This window comes from Anopheles stephensi, chromosome 2 (genome assembly GCF_013141755.1).
Source record: "Anopheles stephensi strain Indian chromosome 2, UCI_ANSTEP_V1.0, whole genome shotgun sequence".
NCBI classification, from domain to species: Eukaryota; Metazoa; Arthropoda; class Insecta; order Diptera; family Culicidae; genus Anopheles; species Anopheles stephensi.
Genome location: NC_050202.1, coordinates 63065688 through 63091354, shown reverse-complemented (window position 1 = coordinate 63091354; position 25667 = coordinate 63065688). Strand labels below are relative to the sequence as shown.

Below are 25667 nucleotides of genomic sequence, written 5' to 3'. Positions count from 1 at the left end.
CAATTCCAAGTCGTGACCGAGTGTCCCAGTAATCAACCTAACTGCCCAACGTTTTTAACATTTTCAATTGATTTGGAGTGTGATCAATCATCGAGGAGCTGAGAGTAAAGGTTTGTTCATACTTTGAGGCTTATCACAGAGCAAAGAAGTTGGAAATATGAAGACACTCTCTGATCGCTTAGAGCTGTTCAAGTTTTGCAACATTTTTTAAAGGCTGGAGAAAACCAAAAATCCCAATAGATAACAGATTATGGACACCCAAGAGTGTCGTACGACTCTTGAAATATAGCAGAATATATGGCCAAAAACCGAAACTTTATCACCTGCCAGCTTGATTGAAATGAATCTTTGATCTAGAGACTGGAACATCCGTCTAGGCGGAAGATAATATCCTGTACGGTACTTGTGAAAGGAACAATCTGAAATCTAAGGGACAACCGACCACAGAAGCAAAGAGTTTTGTTTGGGTAAACCTCTACTGAAGGACCTTATCCAATCTTTATTTAGACTAGAATTAGTAGCAATTAGTCTTCGAGGACCAGAAAGAAGGTTCTAGCAGTCCTGAAAGCTGAAGGTTGCATCTAGCTGCCGAAGTATCTCCAGGGAAGAACAAGCAATATGTTTAATGAATGCTTAATGAATGTAATATTCCAGCATAATTTTATCCATTTATCTCCAACATCATCCAACGTTTTTCTTGTGCTGGTTTTGCTCAGGAAAGCAAAACATTGCTACTTAACGAAATTCGCCAAGCTAAATTTACTAGCATAAGAACAAAACGAATGACCATTTTATGATATCTTACCACATAAAAAACACCCTATAATCTTTGCCCATCTATTTGATTTCTATTTATATTGCCACTGCAGTGGATACGATGTGCGTCATGCCGATGCTCAAGAATCAACATAGCGTAGCACCAGCAGCACCAGCCAAGACATATTTTGTGAGTGACTAAAATATTCACACACACTCACGCAGACACATAGAACCGTCAGCAAAAGAAAAAAAACGTTTATAGATTAAACAAAACCCGTAAAGGAAGACACGGCCAGCCTTAAAAAGACAACTCTTGCCAATGTGCTCCGACGCGAACATATCGTTACACCGGCCATTATCGTCAATATTATTACATCTGCCCCGGTTCACTGTCAACCGAAACCAGTTTTGCCCCCCCGAAGGGTTGATGAAGGGCGGAAACGGGGGGAAACCGAAAGGGGAACCTCTCTCGGTCTCTTGTCATAAGCAGCACAGGTCTGTCTGCACATTACGACGACAACGATCGTTCGATTGCGCCGAGTTTGCATTGCATTACGCGCTCCCCGTTCGTTCGGATGAGAAGCCGACCAGCCCTACCCGTTGCGGGAAGCTACAGGGAAGGGACACCCGACACCCGTGGTGCCTACAGGGAGCTGCACGGTATTGTCACATTATTAAGTGCCGTAGTAGCAGCAATTGATTACGACTCATGCTCGAAGCCATTTATAGCCGCTAACTGCTAACTTGTTGCAAATAAGAGTTGCCCCAAAATATTGTTCCACCTCTTCCTTGCTAGTACTTGTATCTTTTTTTTATTACGGTGAAACACACCGAATATATTGAGTTGTTGATACTGAAATAATAATATTAAGTGTAATAATATTAAATCTGCCCCAGTTTGCGAATGTTTTTGCCACACACTGGTTTGGCACCGCACTGGTGGCATATGGGAAATATTCCGCTTGCCGGTGAACATTTTAATCGTATTATAAACTCACGCTCGCAACTTTTAACGCAAAACACGCCCTAACGAGCGATAAAATGTGTCTTTTTTGCTCCCTACACATGCACGCACGGGGTTCGCCTAGATATCCAACCGTAACCGTAACCAATGGCAAGGCCCCCTTAATTGGCATCAAATGTCAGTCCAGTGGGGCGGTGGTGCTCGAGGTGGTGGGTGGGCAGTGTCAAATCGGGTCATACATATGCGTTTCCATAAACATAAATCACAGTACGCACCAACTTTTAAAACGCGCGTAGGGAGCGCTTTCGTACGCCGAAAGCTCTGATGGAAGCAAACAACAAAATGCGCCTACTGTGACAGATGTCATTTTATTATTATTTTTTGACATATTTAAATTCAAATTATTTCAATTTTATCTACCTCGAAGCATCAGGATTAAGATTAAAAAAATGGAAAACCAGAAAAAAGACAAACCAAAACAATGTCCCACATCCCTGAAGCCACTCATTTTCAGTAGCTCATCAACATCGTCCATTTCCTCGAGCGGATGCTTTACCACAACAAGGACATGAAACGAGCGTTCCGGTGTGCTGCACTGACAACATTACATATTGCTAGGCTCAACAAACGAGACTTCAACCACCCACCGATCCCGGGGCCCATCCCCGGGGGCAAGAACGGTTCTCTTAATCCAGTTTGGTTGGCTCTGCTTGCTTTCTCAGCAAGAAACACTTGCGTATCATCGCATCTTACCAAGCTTTGCAAAATAATAGCAATAATTCGTACGAAAGTTACCTTCCAACTCCATCACGACCCATCCATCCTGAACCTGCTTCTCCGGTAGTGCCAACACAGGAATCAGGAAGTGAAACTACTCGCAAAGACAGCGACTTGCAAATATCACATAATTATTCACCCAAGCTAACCACACTAGACACAAGAACTGCCCGACCGGCTTACAGCAACTGCTACTTCGCCGCAGGTTCAGTTCAGGGGGGGATCGCACACCGGGTAGCTTTGTGGGTGGGATTTTGATTTGCAGGAAAAACCGCAAACTCAGCCAAAAACCCGTGAAGCTGAAATGAAATCGCAACCCACCGCACGCACGCACGCACACACTTTGAGCTTATCGTGTCGGAAAGCTCTTAATGGCGAAAGTAGGATTATGGTCGGGTTTGTAGTTTCGTGCTTTGATGATGACAATTAAACTTCATCGTTTCATCCCCACCACCGAGGCTTCGGTTAGGAGTTGGTTAATAGTTTCAGCTTAGGTTAGTTGTATTTTTAGAAGATATCTTTTGTTCTTCTCTATTGCACAATGTTATATTCTGCACTGTGTCACGGTCAAAGGTTTTGACCCTTTCTGACAGTAATTTTACGCTCGAGAGCGCATTCATTGTTGTACGTGAATGAATTTCTATTTCCGACTCGGGTGAAACAAGCTTTGCTTCCGTTAATCGTTAAAAGCACCATAAAGCTAGCCTTCGTTCAGTCAGTCCACAGCTCACGGACGAGCCCGGCCGAAACGGGAGCCAACAAACGGAAGGTAAAGCAAAGTCACAGTTCCGCAGCATTTTATTTGCAAATCGATTTCTGTTCGCGTCCGAATCAGCTCCTATTCATCTGCCCAAAGAACAAACCACGTTCAAGAAATATTCCCCGTTGTCTAGCTCCAATGAGCGCCATCAATACTAGCCGGCCAGCCGGACAACTGTAATAAAGAAATTATGGCAAAGAAATCGGAAAAAACATGCCATCCACAAAAATATTATGCGCCTCAGCATCATCCAGGCCAGCATGTTTCCTAATTTATTTGTGGGCACCCCAGCGAACCTTCTCATTCATGCTCATACAGTCGACAGCAAAATTGTCTTCCAAAAACGGTTCAAGCGTAACGGGCGCTCTCGTTAGCCTAACCATAACAAAGGGCACCTCCCCCCTCGCTAAGTCCGTCCTCGATCCGGCCCTTTTTACGCCCGTCTTTGTGCTTGTTTCTTCGATGCCTTCATTTAATTTGCTCACCATTCAATCGCCCAGTTCGCGCGCTGTTGCTTTAAGATTTCATCAACCATTTCTTCCGCTGCTTCGGCGGCAAAAACAAAACGTACACTACTACACTACGGAACCGTAACCGAACATGACCCGGCCCTAGTTCGCGACCGACCAGCATGGCAGGAAGTCGAATCGATAATCTATTTTTAGCATCACCTCGCCATTGCATCATCTTTCCTTTCCGGCCCAGGACCCGGGCCCAGGTGCGCGTTTCCGCTCGACACGCTCTCTCTCTCTCTCTCCATTGTTCCGGTCGAAGAAGGTCCTTATTCTCGGCGCTCGCTTTCTTTCCACTCTTCCCACGCCCGGGTGTGTCTGTGTGTGGAAGGTGAAAGTTTGTGTTTCTGTGAATCCACCCAACTACTACTACCGCTATCTCCTTTACCTTTGAACTGTCAATCGCTTCCGCTAATCTGACAGACAGACAGTCCGGGGTAAAGTGAGCAAACAAACTCGTCCGGATTCGGATACCGAAAATTACTCCCCAAAACAATCACGGTCGGCTCGCTGTCCCTGATTTGCTGCTCGCTCAACCCGAACCCTTGCCACCACCATCATTATCATCGGCCGGTACAGTGGGGGTTAAATTATATTGGGCTTACCCTTTGATGTTGTACGGCCCTGGAAAAACAAACAGCGTTGGCGTGCTGCTGCTGCTGCTGCTGATGCTATCCTTCTATCACGGCATCCTTGCATGCATGCCGAACGAGAACTAACCCTGACCATGGTTACCATGGGAGACGGTAGAAAATAATGGCTCATTGAGCATAACCACCGCCGACACCGACATTAGGATGGGAGTGTTGCTGTTGTCCGTACTGATAATGTGTGTTATTTGGTCAGTGGTGGTGTGAAATGAAAGTGAGAAAAAATGGGGCGAAAAAAAAAACAAAAGTTTGCACAATTGACCCTTAACACCCTTGTCCACCCTTGACGAGCATAAGAACATTAGTATTGCAATTTTGACGTATAAATTATGATCGAGGGAAACCAGGCTTTTCTGGAAAATAATTCGGCCAATTCTCGCATAACGAGGCTTATTTTTCGCATAACGAGTACATTGAAATTCTACGAAAGCACTCCTGTTGCCAAGAAAATTTCGATTAATACTATTCAAAGAAAACCCAGGCGATCGTTCTTTGGTTGAGACTAACATTAGCGTAGGCTCATAAATAGTTAAATAAATAAAACTAAATAATAAAAGAAAACTAAATAAAAATAAATAGAGTAAAATAAATATTTAAAAACGTTTAAAAATTAATATTTTTATATTTTTTTACATTACAGTTTCACAAAAATTTTACAAAAAAAAATCCATTATTAGAAAATTAAATGCTAGAGAGGATTATTATTCTATTTAAGTATCTTGTACTTTCACCATCAACAGAATGATCTTTAACGATATTTTCTTGTGTTTCTCTATCAGTTTGCTCTCAATGCTGCTCAATACTCAATCTACAAAATACACATCACCAACTTAGCTGTACATTTGCGAAAACATTCCTGCGTCCTCCAATCGGTCCTGGCCAATCATTCACGCTCTCGCTCCGTCGGTGTAGATAAAAATCAAACAACCCCGCCACTGTGCGAAACGGTAACCGGCAAAACCGTTGGTGGTAGGCAAGATGGAGTACAAAAGAAAATTCATCTATCAAATCAACCTCCGTAGTCCGCATGCGAAATGTCACAGATAAATCAGTCCCGCAGGCAGACCGGGAGAAACAAAACGGTATCTGTCAAAGTAACAACAATACCATGATTTCTATCACCACCATCATCATCGTCGTATCACGATCGTGTGATCTTCATGGGTCACGTACAATTCGTGCGCACCGTCTGTCCTATATCAGCCACCTCACACGCCACCACTAGCTATCAATTACGTGCACCAACCACCACCACCCGGGAGAAGGACGCTTTTATGTTGGGACGGAAGCAACAACAAAACAAAAAACAGGTGGCGGCATGGTGATGGCCGAAGGTGTCGTAGAAATCATTCATGCAAGCGATATTTTGTTTGCGGTTCACTTAACGTCACTCGGATCGAATTCGCCCGCAGTTACGCAGTGTGAGGCCATGCAATTTTTGACTCAACTTGTTTACGTTTACGCAAAACATTTATTTGCTTTCATTGCGATGCTAACATGTTAAACGAACGGCTGTGTAAATTCTACCCAATGGAGCAAGTGAAGCAAGCAAAAAAAAGATAGCAGCAAATAAAGCATATTGGTACCGAATGATTCAATCAAAATAACGCAGTACAGTAGCCTACACTAGTTCAATTCGGCACTATTTTTCATTGGAATGTTTTGAGTCTCTGCAAGAGAAAAAATAGCCTGTTCAAACCCCCAGCACCGTTCCGGGCAAAACAATTCTCAAAACTCCCGTACCGTTATCGTACCTCACATGGGCAGGTCAGGCAGAGGGCTACCCTTATCACCATTTGCTGCTAGGTCAGCGAAGGGCATCGGTTTGTAGCAATAACAGCAACTGCCAGGAACCGTTCGTTCGCCACCCGGGGCTACTCAACCCGGACTTTGGTGGGATTCCAAAGCACTACGACCTACTGACGTTCCTTGGAACGATGCTGTGATGCTGCGTACTACACACGACGATCGTTGGCCCCAATCTGACCTCAAAAACAGTGGTAGTGTTCTACGTAAATCGTAACTACAAAACAAGAGTCTGTGATTAATGGAGGAGCCAGATCAGAAAACATCAGGCTTAAACGAAATGAATTAAGCTCACAAAAAGGTTAGCAAATGCTCATATTCAACAGTAGTACGAGCGACTTATTACGGATGATTACTGATGTGCGAAAAATCTGCTCCGCAATTCAAAACAATCTCATCTCTATTACGTCCTCGTAAGAAAAACCATATGTAAGATATCATTAAACGAAATGCTTTCATCACCCTTTGGTAACTAATATCATAACTCAATTAAGCCACAACTCCACTCGAGCTGGATCAGTGCGAGAAGAGGGATAGTTTACCAATAAAAATGATACCATCGAGACGAAGGTCCTGCAACCGTCTGCGATTGCTAGCACCACTACCACTACCATCACCAACTGGCAAGTAATTAATATCATAGCTCCCATGAGCACGGCTCGATTAATGGACACCCATTCGTTCATCCGTCGGTTCGAATGGTAAGGAATAGGGGTGAAGTGGCCCAGCACGGCTTCAAGCCCCGCAGATAACCCTCGCGCCGGCGAGTCTTTCCCGGCGAGTTGGTGCGGGCCCAATGCCACCGATCTAAGTGAGACAAATAGGCCCATCAATTACGCGCGAAGGTTACGCGAAGAAGTTCCGCCAAATATGGGGAACTCCACTATCCACTCCCTTCCCCAATATTCAGCCCTGTGTCCAGGCCCTTCATTAGCATCCGCAGACTCGCCACAGCCGCTCTACGGGTGGACATTGGAGATTCTAAAGATTTGAACATTCTAAGCTCATCTCTTGCCAGTTCAGTGAACTGTCGGTCCAATGTCCATCCATTATCGTACGATTGGGACTTTTCACATCCCCATCGATAATGCCATTTTCATGTTCTGAACGTTCGTTCTCCGATCAGTGTCTCGAGCCAGCACAAGAAAGTAAGGAGCGAGAGTGTGATACAATGCGGGTTCCTTCACGCACCGAATCAGCTGTGTAAATCGAACTACGCAAGCCAGCCAGTTCGGTCGTTCGCTAATATTTATCGCAAGACGATGAAACGCGTCGGCTCCAACACACTCCCTGGCCACGGGCGCTCGGGAGGCCGATAATTTATTCCAGGATAAATTAAACATTAGACCAATTACGCTCATCAAAGGAATATGCAAACGAGCAGCACCAGCAGCACGAAAAACGAAAGGGGAGCATTAAAATGCATTCAAAATAAACTTTTGCCCTAACAAGGCCCCGAACGCTCGCGCGGCACTACCACGCGTAATACACTTTTCATCGTTAATTTATGAAATGGTGAGCAAGACATTAAATGGAAATTTGCGCTCTCTACAATTCACTTCACAGGCACACTCGTTCGGCCACGCCGGTTTCTTCATCCGGTGCAGTGCCGGCCAACAATTAAATGAAAATAAATCTGCGTACCAGGATACTTGTCTGATGTCTTGAACCCGGGGGGCAGACAGTAGAGGGAACACATGCGAGGAAAGCTCATGCTGGACGCAACAGAAGAAAAAAATCGTGCAATCAATTCTCGTTTGTCTTCTCCGGTCCGCACGACGTGTGTCGTGCAATATTGGGACCGACATGCGATCTACTGCCGGCCTGGGAAGCGACCGCATACGAAGCACAGGCAGAGCACGAGCACTAAAGATAATTGACCGCCGAGTGTCTGCTTTGGACGGTCAGGTTCTAGATTACACCGGACCGAGCAACCCAACGTCGCATATCAATTCCCGCGCATTGAAACTGAACGGAATGCTGGCCCCCGGGGCAATTGAGCACCGACCGACCGATCCCGACCGGCACGAACGTCGACTGTTTTCGCACAGCGTAAGATAACCTGCATCCAAGGGGAGGCGCGATGCTATCGTTTCGATTCATCAATTAAAAGCTGAAAACTTTACGACCTTCCCCCCGTCAGTTTACATACAGGCACACGTGCGGGAGCGTTTAAAGGGAGCGCAATGATGAACCAAACATTCAAATTCGCACTGGGGAAATGGGTGGCGCACCACATCATCATCATCACCATCATTCGATCATCCTCCGGGATGGACGACTTTTGGCGCAAGTAACGTATTTCACGCGGCTTATTAAGTATTCAGAGCAACGTTCGCACCAGCTTGGCGCAAGCATCCGAAAGCGAAAACCGAAACTTCCAGCTGCTGGATCTTTAACGATTGTCTATTTTTGTAACAAACGGTTCCCAGCTGGAATTCTCTATATTGCTCCGGTGCTTCGCAACTGTGCACCGGGTTGTCGTGCAGTGTTCCTGACTTCCTTCCTGGGCGGGTTGTTTTTTTTTCTCTCCCACTTTTCTAACTGCTGCCGCATTCGATCCAATATTTTTAGCTCCATCCGGGCTGGGGAAGCTGATTAAAGGTTTCACCATGCATAAGCGTTCGGTGAATTGGCATTGGCGAGAAAGAGCCGCCAAGCCGTACCAGGTACTAAAGAGATTTTTTTCTAATAGAGACCTTGGTTGGAAGGATGCTTCAAAGGTGGAAAGCATTGGTCAAGGAGATAAAGATTAATTGCAAAAGCAATCAGTGTTTGTGAATCATTTCGATCGATTTTTCTGCAGTGGATATGTTATTGCTTATTCCAAGGAACGCTACGGCTTGCTTAGCCAAAAGTTACATTTATCGTTTAGATATTTCCATGCAATAGAGCTTTTCTTAAATTCGATCGTTTCGAGAACCAGTGTCACTCCTTTATAAGAGACGAATGAGGTCTCTGAGGCCTAAAGCACAGTGGAGGAGCAGTTGCAATGGCGAGCTATACGAGATCTAGGATGGTCTCACCATTGTGCAGGTAACTAGACTCGCGAGGCTCACTCGGGTGGATTGGTCATGTCATGAGAATGACACCGGACGACTCAGGCCACAAAGTCCTGGAAGGCCGAAGCTGAGATAAAGTGATGGTGTTGCCTTATACATTCGCTTGGCTTTGGCAGCCAAACTTCCCTTCCTGACTGAATCTTTTTTATCCGATAGACCATTTCAACGTTTCTATCCAGGAAAAAGCTGCAAAAAGAGTTTACTTCCATGATCAAAGGATTGCTTGATTGAAGATCCTCGATTAGGCACAAATGAACAACGTTGTCTACGAGGCAACGAACGTTCCCGGAACGATTCAAGTCAAACATAAGCCCAAACCCACCAAACGGCAGGAACAAACTCGATTCCTTCATATTCCCTGTGAGCAATAAACGCTTTCGATACATGATTTGTTCTACATGTTTCATATTAAGAAGTTTAACGTTCTACCATGCATTCCTCCCTACACCAAGGCTCGAAAATGCATCATGCACCTATTCTCTCCGGACCTTTTAACTGCACCTTTTAACTCTCCAAGGATTCTTTCACTGCACCCGTTCGCGCTTCCGTTCCTTCCTTTCTGCGGGCGCATTTTGATGAACCTTCCACCGTTCTACCAGCTCAGTTTTATTGCTTCCGCCAGCAGTGGAGTTTGTGCATCCCTTTTTGCGTCTGATAAAACTGAGCGAAATGAGTTTTTCCTTTTAAAAAGTCAATACAAGTGAAAACCCTCGGGGGGGGAAGAAAACGCATCCAGCGTAAACCAAGCCCTGCAAAACGGGGGTACGCTGTCGCGCACAATTTATCGCTATTAATCATCGATCAGAAGCAAAAGGTTGCCTTCATCATCACTCGAATGGTGAGCTGAAACTGTAGCAGTACTAGCAAAGGGCGATGAAAAAGTTTCAACCCTTTTTCCCTCCCGTTTTTTTCTTTCACTCTTGGTGCTTCTAACCCTTTCGGTACCTTTTTACAGGCACGTGTCGTGGGTTATGAGGAGCCAGAAGTGAAGGAAGAAAAAAAGGAAGCTACACAGTTGATAACCAATGCCATGTGAGCTGCATGCTGAACCTTCGACCTTTTCCTTCAAACGTTAGTTGATAGCACAGCTGCACTTGTCTCTCATTGTGAGCTACAGTGAAAGGATGAAAAAAGCTGTTCAATTATTTCCCTCCTGCTAACCTCCGGCATCAAGCACAACACACGGGACCATCGGGATCGGGAGATTGACTGCAAGCTTTACGAGCTCGGGTAAGAACGCGGGAGCAACCAGAGCAACAACGTTTAAAAAAAGCAACCGATCGACTAAAACAACAAATCCCATTAATTGAGTCAGCTTGCTTCAAACCCAAACGGACGCTCTCCGTTTGTACTCCGCTTCGGATTTTTCCCCCATTGTCTAAACAGCACGGGACAATATTGGTCTAACGTTGGTCTAACATAACTCCAGTAATGGAAGATTTCTGTTCACTGTCCAATAAAAAAATCGAAAAGAAATTAAATAACCTCACTCTGCAATGTCGTCATAGCTCATCAAAACATCGAACAGTGAGATGAAGATTTGCTCAACAGTCGGTGACTGAAGCATCATCCAATATTTGCACACCCGAGAGACGCGAAACGCAAACAGTATCATGACGCATCCGAGCAGACATTTAGCTGTCGAATGGGTAGGAAATTTTCGGTCTGTTTGAAATACTAATAAGCAGATCATTTCGCCCATAGCAGAAGCACGTTTTACGCTGCGAGCGCCTGAAGGTATGCAATTGCTTAGAATCCTTACACAGGAGTAATGGGCAACTGATCCGAAGTCTTTTTCACCCCCCCGGGTAGTGTCTTGTACATTATCTAAACAAATTCCGAAAATAGTGATTGCACAGTTTCCCTTGCACTAGAAAACATTCCGGGAGGGAAGTAATTCTTTCATCAGATAAAATCCTCACGTACATTGTGGTGGTGGGTGTTGTGGCGCTGGCGAAAAGCAATAATGCACGCGCGCGAAGGAGCGGATCGGAACATTCTAAATGACAAAATGCCAGTATTCCGCCAGCCGCCAGGAGCTTTTCACCGGCAATATCGCTTGAACGTGCAAAAAGTATGCAGTTTACGTGCGGCCAGCGCCCGTGTCCTTGGAGGGCTGGCTGATTGCGCTCTTCCAGGAGCAAGCCAAATCTTCCTTGTTCACCTGAAGCGACATAGCATGAACGCTGGCGCTGCTCTGACCTAGGCGTCCAGACACCTTGCACCTTGGTATTCGCTTGTGTTTAACGAGATTATCGAGAATTATTTGCCGCACGTGAAACTATGAGATGGTGCTGTTGTTGTTTTGTCGCATACCGAGCTTCAACCTTTTCTCCCCCGAGTGGCGCCGGATAGTGGTGTATAATTGAAGCAATCGAAAGCAGAATGTCCACAGAACAGAAACCCAAGGACATTGGTCGTCTCTGAAGAGCTTCGTTTTTTTTTCTAGCCCGGAACAGATATTGTATTCTGTGCTTGATCTCGGAAACGAGTACCCTGGGTGGTACGTGAATCATGATCTCGAGCAATTTTCGGAGTTCCTTTGAGAATGGAATCTTCCGAGCAGAAAACGGGGGAAATAGATAGACAAAGCAATAAGCTACTACTGATGGATGGAGGTAGCTTGATAGTGCTGTGCTGTAGCAAAGCTCTGCTCAGAACTTGAGAGGCGAAGAACCGAAAATAGATAGAGCTGATGTCCGGAAAGGGATATTGAATCATGCACCACGGTTTTGTTGTTTGGAAGAGTGAAAATTTTGCTCTTTCTTTCCAGTCATTTGTACTGGTTTACTGACTCCTTTTACCCTGTACTAAAAAGCAGATATTTATGGATACTTTGCTTCCCTCACAAAGCGCATTAAATGTAACGAGGTTCTTTAACAGAGACCCATCCCCAGTACATACAACCCAAACTCCCAAACTCACCTGAGAATCAATCGAAGTCTTATCAGAGTGGGCTTGCCTCGCTCGCAGTCTGATAGCCGATTAGCACTTCATTTGTACTGTGAGGCCTCGCCGTGTGTCGATGCCGGTCATCAAAAACGGCTGTTTTGTTTCTGCCGGCGCTACTGCCAAGCCCGTTTAGTCGTTCGGCTATAATCACTTCCTGACTTGGCAGTACCTGTTTGCTGGACGCTTCACTACGCACGGACGAAACCGACGATACCGGCAAAAGAACAGGAACAACTAGCACCAGGAAAAACAAAGCACCGGATCGAAACCGGTGAAGGACCACGGCCACTTCTTCTAAAGCCAAGCCCCTATTTTCTTGCTGCTAGATAAACGCTGAATCAATACGCCGCGTTTGCACTACCTCTTGCCACACCGGGCGGGCGTATGTTGCAGATTTGCCGGACGGCCGGTGTATTCTTGCAATCATTTGCCCGATTTGCCATTTGCACCACGCTCCATATCGATGGCCACTCTGCTTTGCTTTGCTTTTTTTTGCTATTAAACATTCAACATACTAGAGCCCGCAACACAACCCCGAAGAACCCGGCGGTTCTCGCACATTCTAATGGGAATTTCTCCCTTTCCCGTGCTGTTGTTGATTAAACACTGCCCTACTACCGAAGGCCTGTAAGCACTGACCCGGTTTCTTTTTTTTTGCACAAACTATTGATTTCTGTAAATAAAAGAAAAAGGGTAAAAATAAATAGTAAATTATTGATGGACCTCTGCTTATTCTTTGTTATATCAGGTTTGTTTTCCCAAGGCACAATCAGTGCGGCTGGTGTTTGTGCAGGTGCTTCCATAAATGTTTCCGACGTCTTCTTCGTAGAACGGATTAATCAACCGACCAGGGCTCATTTCCATGTTCGATCGGATTTTTAAATTATTCAACCCACAATCAATAGGGAGCGGCACTGTGGGAAAACAATGGCGGGGAATAAAACAATGCACCTGCAACAGCTGATACGGCTGAACCGGTGCCGCCAACATATGGGTGATACAACAGGTTACAGGAATTATTGTGAAAAATTCAATCGCTTTTCTTGCCCACTAGAGTTAACCCGAAATGGTGTGTGATGGTGGTGCAACAGTTGTGGGCTCCTTCCATTTTATGAGTTTATTTATTGCTTTTCCTCTGCCCGTTTTTTTTCCTCTTCCCCCCCCCCCCCCCTAATCAACCCACATCGGCCCACACACGGACCACCCGGCAAGTGGTGACCGAATGACACAACATCAGTTACCACCGTATGTAGCTCTCATTATCATTGATGGACGAAAAACTGCAACCATCCAAGCGGCAGCAAGTGGCAAGGAGGAAGGGGGCCCGAATAACGATTAGCTCGTCTCGTAACGTCCTTTCGACGATTGCACCGAACCACTTCCCAAACAAACTTTTGCTTCATTAGGCCGCAACGCTGATTAGATTCCTGGCGTAAAAACTCCAATCAACATCGGGTCGGCTTTGACCCCGAAAAACCTGCCCACCACCGGGACCGAGCACGGTGGGCCGAAAGAATTCCCATCTCTCGGCCTGCCAACATCCTGAGACGACGGGACCGGCTCGTTCGACGCGCCTGCACTAATGCTTCATTAGCTCGTTTCGGTGCGAAACCATTCCAAGAAACATTTACGCTCTCGGTGTGAATAATGGCGAATGCCGGCCGATGATTTACAGCGATGCACATTCTAATTATCTTGTGCGACCTCCCCTGCCCTGGGTGGCAAGGGGTTAGGGGAGAGAGAGGAAAAAAGTTTGCCCAATGGTAAAGCGGCAATAGTAATTACAGGATCCCATGTACACATATCACATACATCGCAGCCGCCTTCGTTGCTACGGCTACGGCGCTGTGATGACGAGATTAATTTTGTGGCCTTGTGGAGATGCGCCTGACATCTTCGTGCTGACAGCCATGTTTCTTTTTTCGAACTTTCAAACCCACGTGGAGAGGGTTTGAGGGTGGCTTTGTTTATTGTTGACTTTGGTTTTAACATCGTGCTTAATAAGCTGAAATGAATTGCTGTGATTTAAAACTACATGTTTAACAGGCTGAGATGTTTTTGTCGTCCATTTTCTAATTTAAATAAGCCTTCATTCTCCTTTTCCAGTGTGTACAGTTACCTTCATCAAAATTTTTTAAACTCAAATTGCTGGAAAAAAAGGGCAGATAAACTAGCGAAAGTTCTTGTCAGTATTATAAATATACCTAGAAATCTACTAAGCCCCTATCAGTCGTCCCGAGTTTACCCTGCTGATATCGTTCCAAGAGAGAACATCCCTGCTACTGACAGGTTTGTCGACAGATTTTGATGAAGAGCAGCCCAAAATCAGTGTGTGTATACACACGTGCATAAGATAGCTTACACGAAGCTCGTTTTTTATTCACCCCCAAAGGTCGATTTCGCTTTATGGACCTCTGCTCTGTTATGGAGGGCAGGCAACAATCCAAGAATTAGTCAAAATCATCATTCTCCGGGCAAATTACACCGAATCATCGTAAGGAAACCCATCAAAGTCATCTCATCGTTTCATCCGCTTTAAATCGGATACCCTTCAAACGAGAACTACTTTGTGCCCTTCGCACGAAGCAGTAGAAGGGTGGTAGCAGGTTTGTTGGGTGCGTTGTTCTTGCAAATCGATCATAACTTCTCGCCTGGGATTTTTTTTTTTGTTTGTGCTAATGTAAGATTTATTGACGTCAAAAGTAGAATTCGGCAGCAAAAAAAAAGTATCCCAGTAGAGCTTCCTTATTATTTTACCTCCGCGTAACGGATCGAAAATCATTGTAATCGACGGTCGTCGGTGGCCACAGTTCATACTTTAATGCTACAAGTTGATCACAATCAAAAACCATGATGAAGCAAAACTGCGCGTGGGGTGAGTGAGTGTCGCGTAGCTTCTTGGCAAAGTGCAGAATAGTTTAGAGTGCGTGTGTGTGTGTTCTACCAGTAAAGAGATTGGGATGGTTTTTCTGTCCTTACGAGGGAGCCTCGGTTATGATGCGTAGATCCGTTAGGGGGATTAAGCGGGACCGAACACTTATTTAGTTGGCTTTATAGTTTGTTGGAACTCCTCTTCAGGAAAGTCTGTTTAATATGCCAACAACCACTCAGAAGAAGAACATGAAACTTTTTTGCTTGCCACAAACTGTTCTTCTGCGAAATAGTTCCAGTGAGTACTTGGAAAAGTACTATTGAACGAACTAGTTGAACGGTCATTAATAGCAACGTGTCCCGTGTTGGTCAAGACATCCAATTAAGTTTGATTGCCTTGCAGAACTGGGATGCCATCTCGACTGCATCTGTAAGGTGCACTAAGAATGTGTCTCCCGTCCATACTGGTTGACCTTTTCTTGAGCAAAAGAAGTCGTTAAGATGTTGGCTGATAGAACGTTTTTTAAGTGTATCTCTTCCCTCATTTGTGATAGTTTAAAGGCTAATAAAACTCAGCATTTCAGGGCATAGTCCTCCCATTGACTTACAATGAACATTAAGCCTTATTGATGTTGGCACAACATTTAAGTCAAGCTAAGCTTAACCGAAAAGCCCTTATATGGTAGATGCTAAATATCACACAACCCTTTAAGCACCGTGCAAAACGTGTGATAGGGCATGTTTGTGAATGTGTGCGCGCCTGTGTCTGGATCTATCAAAAAAACCCCATTTCTGCACGACACTGTTACGTGTTCCTGCCTATTGTATCGACTTAGTTCTTTATTCATAACCATATATGTATGCGACCCACCACCATCCACCTCCCCTCCCTACCACGTGGTACGTGGTTCTATGCACCGACGACTATCACGCAAAAGGAGACACACACATACACACAATCGCTGGTCTAGTTCTTCGGCAATGGTAAACTTTAAATTTGTGCAACGAGCAAAGAAACCACCCCGTACTGTGTGGTGGAGAAGGGGAGGGTGGCGGTGGCTTTGACGAAAGGGTTTTGCACTGCTGCACTCCCACCCACACACACTCACACAAATCCATACAGTTTGCTTACTATTATTATTATTATTATTGCAAGAAGCTGTAAGAGTTTGCGATCGTACAGAGCAGCACGGGGCGAATAAGTTTTCCATGCATCTGGAATTAGTTGTTTGATTTGAGCAGTGCAGCTGCAGCTGCAGGAAAAGGCAGACGTCAAAGAGTATGCAAATTGTCACACGCCTCAAGTTTTATTAAGTGTGTCCTTGCGACGAAAGCTCGCACTCGACACAAGATGCGGGGACAAGCAATGGGAATGGCAGCTCATTTTAATCATCGTGTGCTGTGGTTAGTCTATGCATTTCTGTACGAAATTAACAAGTTTAAGCTTAAGCTAACGAACTTCCAAATTGCATCAACAGGGAACCCTCCTAAAAGCGGTGAGTGTGACCTGGGCAGACGACAGCCGCATGCACTCTAAATGCATTTTAAATTTTTGTTTCCGTTCGATCAACATAGAGCACACGGCATCCACGGTCAACGGTAAAAACTGGGTCAATCGATTATCGTACGGGTAGAATGTATGTATAGGGAGGTGGAGAACTCTATGGAACGGGAACGACATTCAAAAAGCCAAAAGTCGATCACTTTACACCCGGAACCACCCGGCGCACCCGGTACGTTGTCGGGGAGAATAAAAACCCTCGAGGATGCATTTCACTGGCACTCTTTTTTTTTCCTTCTTCGCTCGAGCAAAAGAAAAAACAACCAACTCCCCCCCAGCTTTCGAAGGGTTGAACGTCAGTAACACAAAAAAAGGACAAAAAGCTCCAAGAAGCTGAAGAAGAGCATTCCCTGTGTATCAAAGGAGACACCGAAGATGCTGCTGTGATTCTTGCTTGCTTTTTTCCCTTTTCTCTCTCTCTCTTTCTCTTTGGTATTCTTTACCACCCTTTTATGCTTGTGTGTGTGTGAAGTTGGCAGTGGTTGCTTTGGTGAAACGTAAAATTGAGCATTCTATCGCCACTTAAACGAGAACGATTAAATTAGGTCACACACAGCGATGTTCCGTTCCATTTCGTGCTCTCTGGTTTTTGGCAATTTTGGAGGGAAATTAAGGCGCGAAATTAAATTACGTTAAATGATGGCCATTTCTTAAGAATCTTCCATCCCGGTGCAGCAAACATAGTAAATCATTTAACGAGCCACATTAAATTGGAAACCATTTTCATATTATTTTCCATCAAACCGACCAAATAGTGTTAACCGGCCTTCCAACGTGGAATCGGAACGTGGAAATTATTGTCGGCTATATTTACCCCAAAAAATATCGGCTTCTTTTCTCAGCCTTGTTCGTGTGGCAAATAGGCAAATAAAAATCCTCCGGTCTATTGCGAAACCGGATGGATCGTCTTCGGCCGCAGCGCATCTTTGCGGCTTTGCTGTGATCAATAAAGCAATAAATTCCTCCAGCGTATTCACCATTTCTTCCCACGTACTGTTTGACGCCCCAAGATCCCCTCCCGAGACACACACACACATTTGTACACAAAATCTCCAACGCCGGCATCGAAGGCCAACATCTTCGAGGTCATCTCGCGAGCACCGGCTCGCAGCACACGACGAATCATATGGTTGACGGCTCTCGGCCGTGTTAGTTGTTGTTATTTTCTTGCACCGGAGAGCTCGCAGCTCGCACTTTGTTAGCTGTGCGCGTCTGTTTTGTTGCTGTTTGCACAACAGTGGGCCTTCTTTCTTGGCGCCTCCCCACCCATTCAAACCCACAGTAACTTCCCCCGTCGCAAACCATCGTCTTTTTTAATGATGACGATCGGTTCGTGAAGCACTGCCCATACCGATCGACACCTTAAGCTCATCCGCCTCGGTTTTGCTTTTTTGTTACAATCAAAGAATAATGTTTTAAAGAAGTGAATAAAGCTTTTTAAGCTGTTTTGTTCGTGTCTGCTTTTTTGCTGATGCTGCTTCTGTAACCGATTTGACCACCGATTGAACTGCAAGAGCACGCTACTACATGAACCAAAACAAAACCAAGAAAACGGTGCTCCAGCATCTTAAGAGCGCACCAACACGCGGCCACGGCAAAGATCGCGCGACAAGAACCGTTTTTTTTTCTCTCGCTTCTCTTAACTTCCACATCCACGCGGTTTCGTACACTTCACCGCGGTCCGGGCTTGCATACCTTGCTGGGATGGTGGAGAATGTTGCTGATGAAGTAGAATAGTAGGTGCTGCAGACTAAAAGCACGATGGAGAAAAACCACAAAACCGTCGTCGTCGTCGTCGTCTTTTGTTCTCCCACCCGGCGTAGTGGTAGCCGGTTTGAACTTTTTCTTTTCTTGCTCGCGTCTTCCACACTCTGTAACACGTTCGCACTCGCGAATCTTGCCTTGTACGCACGCACGCACGGACGCACGCAAAACGACGGAAACCCCGGTACGCGGTTTCGAACGTGGTGTTTGCCGCGAAGCCAAAGCTTGTTTGTTTCCAGCCGTTCGGTTCGGTCTGCCTGCCAGCCTGCCCTGAACGGTGTACGATCGAGAGCGCGCGCGCGTGCGTCCCGGTTTTTGAAAAGCAACGTAACGCGCGCCAACCGGGAGTGACAGAGATGACAAGCTAACAGTGCTCCGTACTACGGCCTTCCTTACCGCAACGCTGCGAACCCACAAACGCAAGCCGAACACGGCGAGAGAAAGAGACGGTACAAAGGTTCGGCTTTTCGGAGCGGGTATTTTTTGTTTCTTTCACACAAGAAACGTTTGCCTATCCGGCGGCCGCTGGAGAAGCGTCGAGTATTCGATCGAGTGTTTTAAATTGTCGGTATGCTTGCTGTGATGAAGCTTTCGGAGTAAGCTTAACAGGGAGCTTTTAAATGCATTGAAACGTGAGGCGCTTTTTGGTGTGCGAGAAGCTTTTGCTTGCACATTTTCAAATTTAAGCGGAAATTATTGGATGTTTCCAGTATTTTTGATTCAATCATTATTCTTTTTCTATTATTTTTTTTAAATACAGGCGTAGCTAGATGAATTCAGCAACATAGATTAAAAGAAACATCGATTGATTATGAACACAAAACTGCTACAAGGCTGAACCTAACCTAAATGGCTTCAATTTTGTTTGAATCCTACATTGAAAAATCATGCAACATAACAATTCTCAAGCTTTTTCTTTCCTTAACCTACAGATAAGAATATGGAGCATCGATATAACATTGCTAAAAAGAAATTGAACGATGCTGAGATCAGTTGGGAAGCTCTCTTCGACTCGTCGAACTTTCCACCGAACAAATTATTCAAACCTACCGTCATCCGCTGATTCTAATTGAATAATAGTCACATGGAAACCTTCATTCGACACACAACTCATCTTGTCCAGAATATCTTTCATCATGTAGAATTCTCCAAGAGCTCCCTGCCTTAAAATCCTCGATTTTCCTGTTGTTAGTCTGTCGGAACTTTTTCCCCCATTAAAGTGGATTATCTTGCCCAGAACGGGACGGAATACACGGATCGAGTATCGAATCTCGTCCGGGCCGCATCCCCGTACGCAGGACTGAGCTATGGACACAATCAAGTAAAGGATGGTAGTTATGGTCAAGATCCACTTGAGATAATCGACCCACTCCTGGTTGGATCGCCAGGATATCGTTCTGCATATTTCTCAATCACCATCAATAATCGCAATAAATTCACCAAAAAAACGTACCAGCTAAATGGCTCTTAAACCGCGTATCATTCCGATGTTGGCTCGTTTGCTTTATTTTTGTATTGAATTGTTTCACAATTGTCTCACTTGTACGTACGCCCCCCCTATGTTTCCTTCCACGCCAGAGATACTTACTAGTCGGGTAAGGGGGGAAGGAGATACAAAAGTCACGGAAAAAGATGTGTGGTGGTGTGTGTTGAAACGCAAGAATGTTGTGTAAAGGAAATGCAGAACCGAGTTTCCAAACCGCGGAACAGGAAACTAACTAACTAAGACACACGTTTAGCTTCGTAGCGTGATTCCATCAATTTTTGTTTTCCGGAAGGGGTTCCGAGATCCCGACCCGGCTTATATGCTGCTTCTCTTCCCGCGTTTCCGTTTGCTTCCGTTTTGTTTCCTTTGCTTTGTTTTGCTACCGTTTTTTTATACTATTACTTACTATATGCTTACGGGTGGTGATTTTGCTCGACAAACGGCGCTTGCATCTTCCTCCAGCCCACTCGTCTGTAACCATGTGTCCTTCGTGTCAATCGTGCGCGCTGTTGATTGCTTCAACAGCAATACACTCTCTCTCGCGTATCTCTTGTTCCTTTCTTATTCCTAACTAAGCTGCCTTTTTGCTAAGAGTCACAATCATAATTACTACCGTCCCGCTTGTTTTCCCACGGCGTTTCGCTGCGTTTCCCAATTCTAGTACCAATCGTGATTATTGTGAAGCCTACATTGTTGGTAAATGGGACATATGCCACCCCTGCCTGTTTTAATAAGATACTCTTCCCCCATTAACACTTCCCGGTCCTAAAACGAGTCGACCGCAGTGCTTGCTTTTTATCCGAGCCTATTGCACCCGGCCGCGTGTTTTTTTTTTCAGTCAATGCAATGTTTCTGGCCTGGATCGCTCACTCTCACAAACGCTCACATCAGCTAGTATTAAAGTTAGGGGTTTGCTTGCTAATTAGGTAGAGGAAACTATATATTGGCCGGACACACGTGTGAGTTTTTATAAGGTTAATGAAACAAATCCGACATTTTATAATGTTGCTTGCGGGGGGACAGAGAGTTTACGCTTAACGTACGCTATTTACAATAAAGAAGCGACAGAAGCTTTCTGCAGCCTATGCCTGTAGAACGGCTACACACCAGCTAGAAAGTGAGCTAAACAGAAAATTAAATCGACTACAATAAGGCTAAACCGTAGTATCGTAAAGAAAGCGGGATATCAATAAATGTGGCGCTAGGTTCGTTGATTATTACCAGAGGAAGTATATTATTATTCACGCCAACACGGTTCGCCTTCGCTCGCCACGCTTACACGCAAGGGGGAGGTGGTTTAAGGGCTCGGGGGTTGATTTGCTCCTTTCTTTTGTATGCTTACTCCACGCGTAAATGTAATGTAAATTGCCGTCGTTTGGTTGTTTTTTTTTTTTAATGTTCCTGAGTATCTAATGTCCTTCCCTCAAAAAGGATAATCTCATTCGCGCAGTACCATATGCTGTCGCCTCTTTTAAACCACACACACACATCTCGGTCCGTAAGATGCCTGTTTGGGTGGGTTACGGAAACTGAGAGATTTTTTTAATAGGCTCGCGAATTTAAACGCGCTTGATTCGAAGACAGTACGTTTTACGAGCAAACCAAAGCGTATAGCGGCGGGGAACGATCACAGAGTCGATAGTACGAGAGAGTGATAGAATCCTAAGTGGAGGTTGCCTTTTAAAAAAAGTGATCCTTCCTGTTTTTCCTTCTTTTAGTGTGCCGTCTTCTTCCCACAAGCACGCACAGGGGCCTGTCACAAGGAATGCTGCTTTCTTTCCATTAGCATTATTCCCTGACCACACCGGTCGACCTGGTGTGTCCGAAACCCATCAGTGCAGTAGGAGCAACTGAAACTGGGCACAGCGACAGCAGCAGCAGCAGCAGCAGAATGACGATAAAGGGGGGCGAGCGCGGTTATAGATCGATAGAAAGGGGTAAGCGACACCACGGGTAAGGGGGTAGGTCGGTCGACGGTAGCCGAGATACTTGATCCTTTACAATGCTCTTTTCTTTCGTTCATTCAAAAGGGTTGCAGTGTAATCGTACAATAATTAATTAATAAATATAAGACAATTTAAAAAAAAAAGAAGGTATTATAAATGCTACTAACAATCTTCCTGACTCTTTCGAACACACCGGGCTACCTTTCGCTTAAATTCGGGATACGCCTCTCGCCATTCCTTTGCCGCGTCCACGTTCGCCGGCGACTCGTCGTTCGGGTCGGCCAGCATGGAAATGACCGATATTAGAATCGTTTCGACCGTGTGCACCGGCAGCCAGCGCTCGGACGCCTTCTCGTACCCCCACTTGTCGTCGCCCGGCTCGTGCAGGATGCTGATGCAAACGTCCCCGTTGCGGTCGATGTTCGGGTGCCAGATCTCTGTGACGAACTTCATGCGCGGTGGTCTTAGCGGGTACTCCTTAGGGAAGTGTAGATGTGCCTTGAAGAAGCCGCCCTCGCTGCAAAGAGGTCACACGAGAAGGTGCACACAGTTGGAGCGTTAGTGGACATATTATTAAGATGCTATGTAGCACAATTATTCCTACAGGAAATTGAAAAGCGCCAATTTTTTTCCATTCTTTTTAATCAACTGTAAACGATTTCACTCCATGTTCTGCAGGCATATAAGAGTCTAGAAGAACACGTGTATAAGAAGGAACAACGTTTGGGAATGATTTTCCTCATTTTGAGCACACCTGCATTCGGATTCTCCATGACAAGTGCTTTCTTATGAGGTTTACTGCTGCCAGTGCTCTCTCTGGCACTAGATCGCAAGCCACACGCGGCATGGCATTTGATCGGTGAATCATTTACCGAGTGGTGTCCTATTTGGTTCTAATCTATTCTTCACACGTTTTCTAAATTGCGTCTTAAGAGAGCGAACTGATTACAATTATGCGTCCAGAATGCACTTACTAGAGAGTATCCGGTGGTCCAATGATTAGCACTTCCCATCGAAAGATGTCGTTGTCGTCGATTAAACCGGCCGAAAATCCTTCCACAGGATTTTTGCTCAGCTCTAAAACGAGATGGAAGAGAAAAACCATTTTTGGTGAGCTAATATTTATAGACATGGAATTTTATTTTTAAATATTATTCAGTTTCACAACATTTCATCATGTTGTAATGAAATTTCGATATTGCGTCAAATATTTTGGCTTTAAATTGAATTAAAGATTATGATTTAAAAAAATTATATATTTTTATACTAAATTTGAAAGGCAATTAGTAGTGGCCAATATTAAAAAAGCTTCCCTTTAGTATAAATCCCATCCCATCTTCATTAACTCTCAACCCGAACGATGGATACTGAGGGAGGTGGTGGGTGTTGTGGTTCTTTCATCTTTTTATTCATTTTGCGTTTCCGTTTCACTTTCACGAAGGTTAAAGCGTAGCAAAAAGGGCAATGCCACGGATGCCTCTGACCTCCCCCTTTCTCGCCCTACCACCCACCCTTCACTAGGGGGTAGGGTTGGAAAACAAAGACAAGTCGCACACACACACACTCACTGCTTATTCACTCTTCCGCACAGTGAAGGTGTTTGTCGGGGAGAGAAATTAATACAAAATAAAGATCTTCAATCTGCTACAAGCCGCAAAAGTCAAGCAGGCGTTGTCGTCCATGTCTGACACTCTGCACTATTGCCGGTAGGGTCCGACATAGGTACGCGCAAAGGGACATCATAAACTAGGAAAAGTTCAACGACGCACATCAACCCCACACACGCGTTCTTTTCCCCACTTCCTCGCCTCGTGCACTACAGCACCTGCTTCTGCTTGTTTAATTTTAAAAACGTACGCAACGTATGCTGAAAGTACCCTGGCGCTCGCATGGCTGAATAGCACGAAACCCGGTAGTGTCCGGTGGGCACGGTGGTGTGTGACATGAAGCCCCACCGCTGTTCGTTCTCGGAAGGGGAAAAGGAGCAGAATCATCACACGTTTCGCGGCCAGCAGACAAAATAAAAACATCATAATTTGCTTATCGATTTCCCAAACCCAGCAGCAGCAAACCTGCGTACTTTCCCCGTAACTACAGCAGAATGGCTTACTTTGATGGTTTTCTCTCGAACCACTTCGAACCATTTTTCCATCGACCGGCACCGCTTCTTGAACACCCAACTGAACGGACATTTTAAACACATCGCACCACGCAAGGGGACATATCAAATCGGAAGGACTTACGGCCGTCTGGCACCACCACCACTACTTGCCCTTCATCCTCACTTACCGGCCAGTTGTTTCTTGAGCAGCAGGGACGACTGAGGTTCTGACATTGGACGTCCGGGATGTAGGGGTTGAGGAATTGCACGGCTTCCAGCAGCAGTCCAAGTCAGTTCAGGCCACAACCAAGGAACAGAAGAGTTCACTCTGCACAATTACTGAGGCTTTTTTTTGGTTCTGTTACTGTATTGCCGTTGTACGAGGTAATAATTGAAGAGATATATTTTTTTCCCCAATTTTCGATTGCTCGAGCAAGCGTACTTAGTTGCCTCTTTGTCTCGCCGCTTCGGTATTGCTCTCCCTTTTTCCTACAGCTGGTCGTTCGCCTTTTTTTCTCACACCACACCGCTACCAGCTTCCCGGGACACCCAGCTTCCTCTTTTCCGTTCTACGTTACGCACGTTTTACACTGCGACCGCGTTGTTGTATGTATAGCCGTATACTGCCGGCCCCTGTGTACGACAATTGAGCAAAGTTAGTTCTTTTCTGTACTGTTTGCCATCTTTAAAAACAAAATTAAACAGCCTCCGGTGTACGGTACTACAACTGCGCTTTAACGAACGCGAAAATGCTCCGAAATTACCGGTTCATTTTCTTTATCCCACCCTGCCTATCTCGCTCACGCACGCACACACATTCACACACACACACACGCGCACATGCACACTCGGCATTCGTCTTTCAGCTAAACGCGAGCGGAGTGAGTGTTAACAGAAAAGCCTTTTTATTTCCTATTCTGACAAGTTTTACATTAATTAACGCCTCGTGTGCACCCAACACCAAGGCCCAACCGCAAAATTGTTGCCAAACGTTTGTCTTTTCATTCAACTTCTAGACGCTTCTTCGCTGCAAACGAGTCAACGAGATTGGTTGCGCACACCGACAGCAACAACGGGTACTACGGTAAAGCCGCTATGACCGATTCCGTCAATGAATAATGAGAGCGGCCGTCCAGCAGAAAACAGAAAACTTGAGCAATTTTCCCAACAGATGACAGCACAGCAAACCTGAGGCAGGGCTAAAAGGAACGACCACGCACGCACGTGTACCGTTGTAACACCGAGGGCAGTTCTAAAAAGATTGCTAAAACGGATGCCGTACTTTTTGCTAAACTTGAACCAATTCAGGGTCCTGTCTGATGAGTACGCAGTCCTATATCGAGCGAAACACCAAACGGAAGTGAAGCAACTTTGACAGCAGTGCTGCGGGCACGGGCACGATTGCTCTGTCGAGGAAACCACCACACTGGATCGGTTTAGTGCGAAATTGTGGACATGGGCAGTATTTTTCTATTAACACAAATCGATTGCAACTTGCTTACTATGTTGGCTACCAAAGTAAGCTGTGTACAAACCATCGCATTTCTCTAAACGAAGCAATGTTTTTCACTCTTAAGTATTTATTGCTTACAAAAGGACATTGAAAAACAATTAAACAAAAGATGATTGAAGGATAATGAATTTGAAAAAAAAAACTACGTTTTTGTAGAAGACAACTCACCCAAGAATAGAAACA

At 45.2% G+C, this 25667-nt stretch overlaps 2 protein-coding genes across 11 annotated transcripts in view; both read right to left on the bottom strand.

The window, feature by feature from the left end:
- Window positions 1–18732, bottom strand: part of LOC118506701 (calcium/calmodulin-dependent protein kinase kinase 1) — a 77630-nt gene extending 58898 nt beyond the window's left edge. For 4 of the 5 annotated variants that reach the window (XM_036044189.1, XM_036044190.1, XM_036044188.1 and 1 more), the window contains exons 1-2: window positions 18370–18725; window positions 12216–12915 (exon numbers count right to left, since the gene is read on the bottom strand). The gene's annotated coding sequence lies outside the window, so the exon portion shown is untranslated. Of the gene's footprint in view, window positions 1–12215; window positions 12916–18369 lie in introns of all 5 variants that reach the window. The other variant, XM_036044191.1, reaches the window with a different exon arrangement.
- Window positions 18733–19899: 1167 nt separating this feature from the next.
- LOC118506700 (ubiquitin-conjugating enzyme E2 G1) lies at window positions 19900–25409 on the bottom strand. 6 transcript variants are annotated; one of them, XM_036044182.1, is made up of 5 exons: window positions 25254–25409; window positions 24414–24604; window positions 24160–24335; window positions 22845–22947; window positions 19900–22387 (listed from the first exon to the last, which is right to left on the bottom strand). In XM_036044182.1, the coding sequence occupies exons 3-5, from the start codon at window positions 24203–24205 to the stop codon at window positions 22033–22035; spliced, it is 504 nt and encodes a 167-aa protein (XP_035900075.1). In that variant the 5' UTR covers window positions 24206–24335; window positions 24414–24604; window positions 25254–25409; the 3' UTR covers window positions 19900–22032. The 6 variants fall into 6 exon arrangements, with proteins under 6 accessions (XP_035900075.1, XP_035900074.1, XP_035900077.1 ...); XM_036044181.1 differs by having other exon boundaries at window positions 24160–24604; XM_036044184.1 differs by having other exon boundaries at window positions 24160–24604; window positions 25192–25335.
- Window positions 25410–25667: the final 258 nt, after the last annotated feature.

Bases quoted from the DNA above. Each gene is read 5' to 3' on its own strand.
- LOC118506700 (XM_036044181.1), bottom strand. From the start codon at position 24,205: ATGTCAGAACCTCAGTCGTCCCTGCTGCTCAAGAAACAACTGGCCG. The intron at 22,948-24,159 runs GTAAGTGAGGAT...ATCTCGTTTTAG, and splicing joins GCTCAAGAAACAACTGGCCG to AGCTGAGCAAAAATCCTGTG. The intron at 22,388-22,844 runs GTAAGTGCATTC...ACCTCTTTGCAG, and splicing joins GGACCACCGGATACTCTCTA to CGAGGGCGGCTTCTTCAAGG.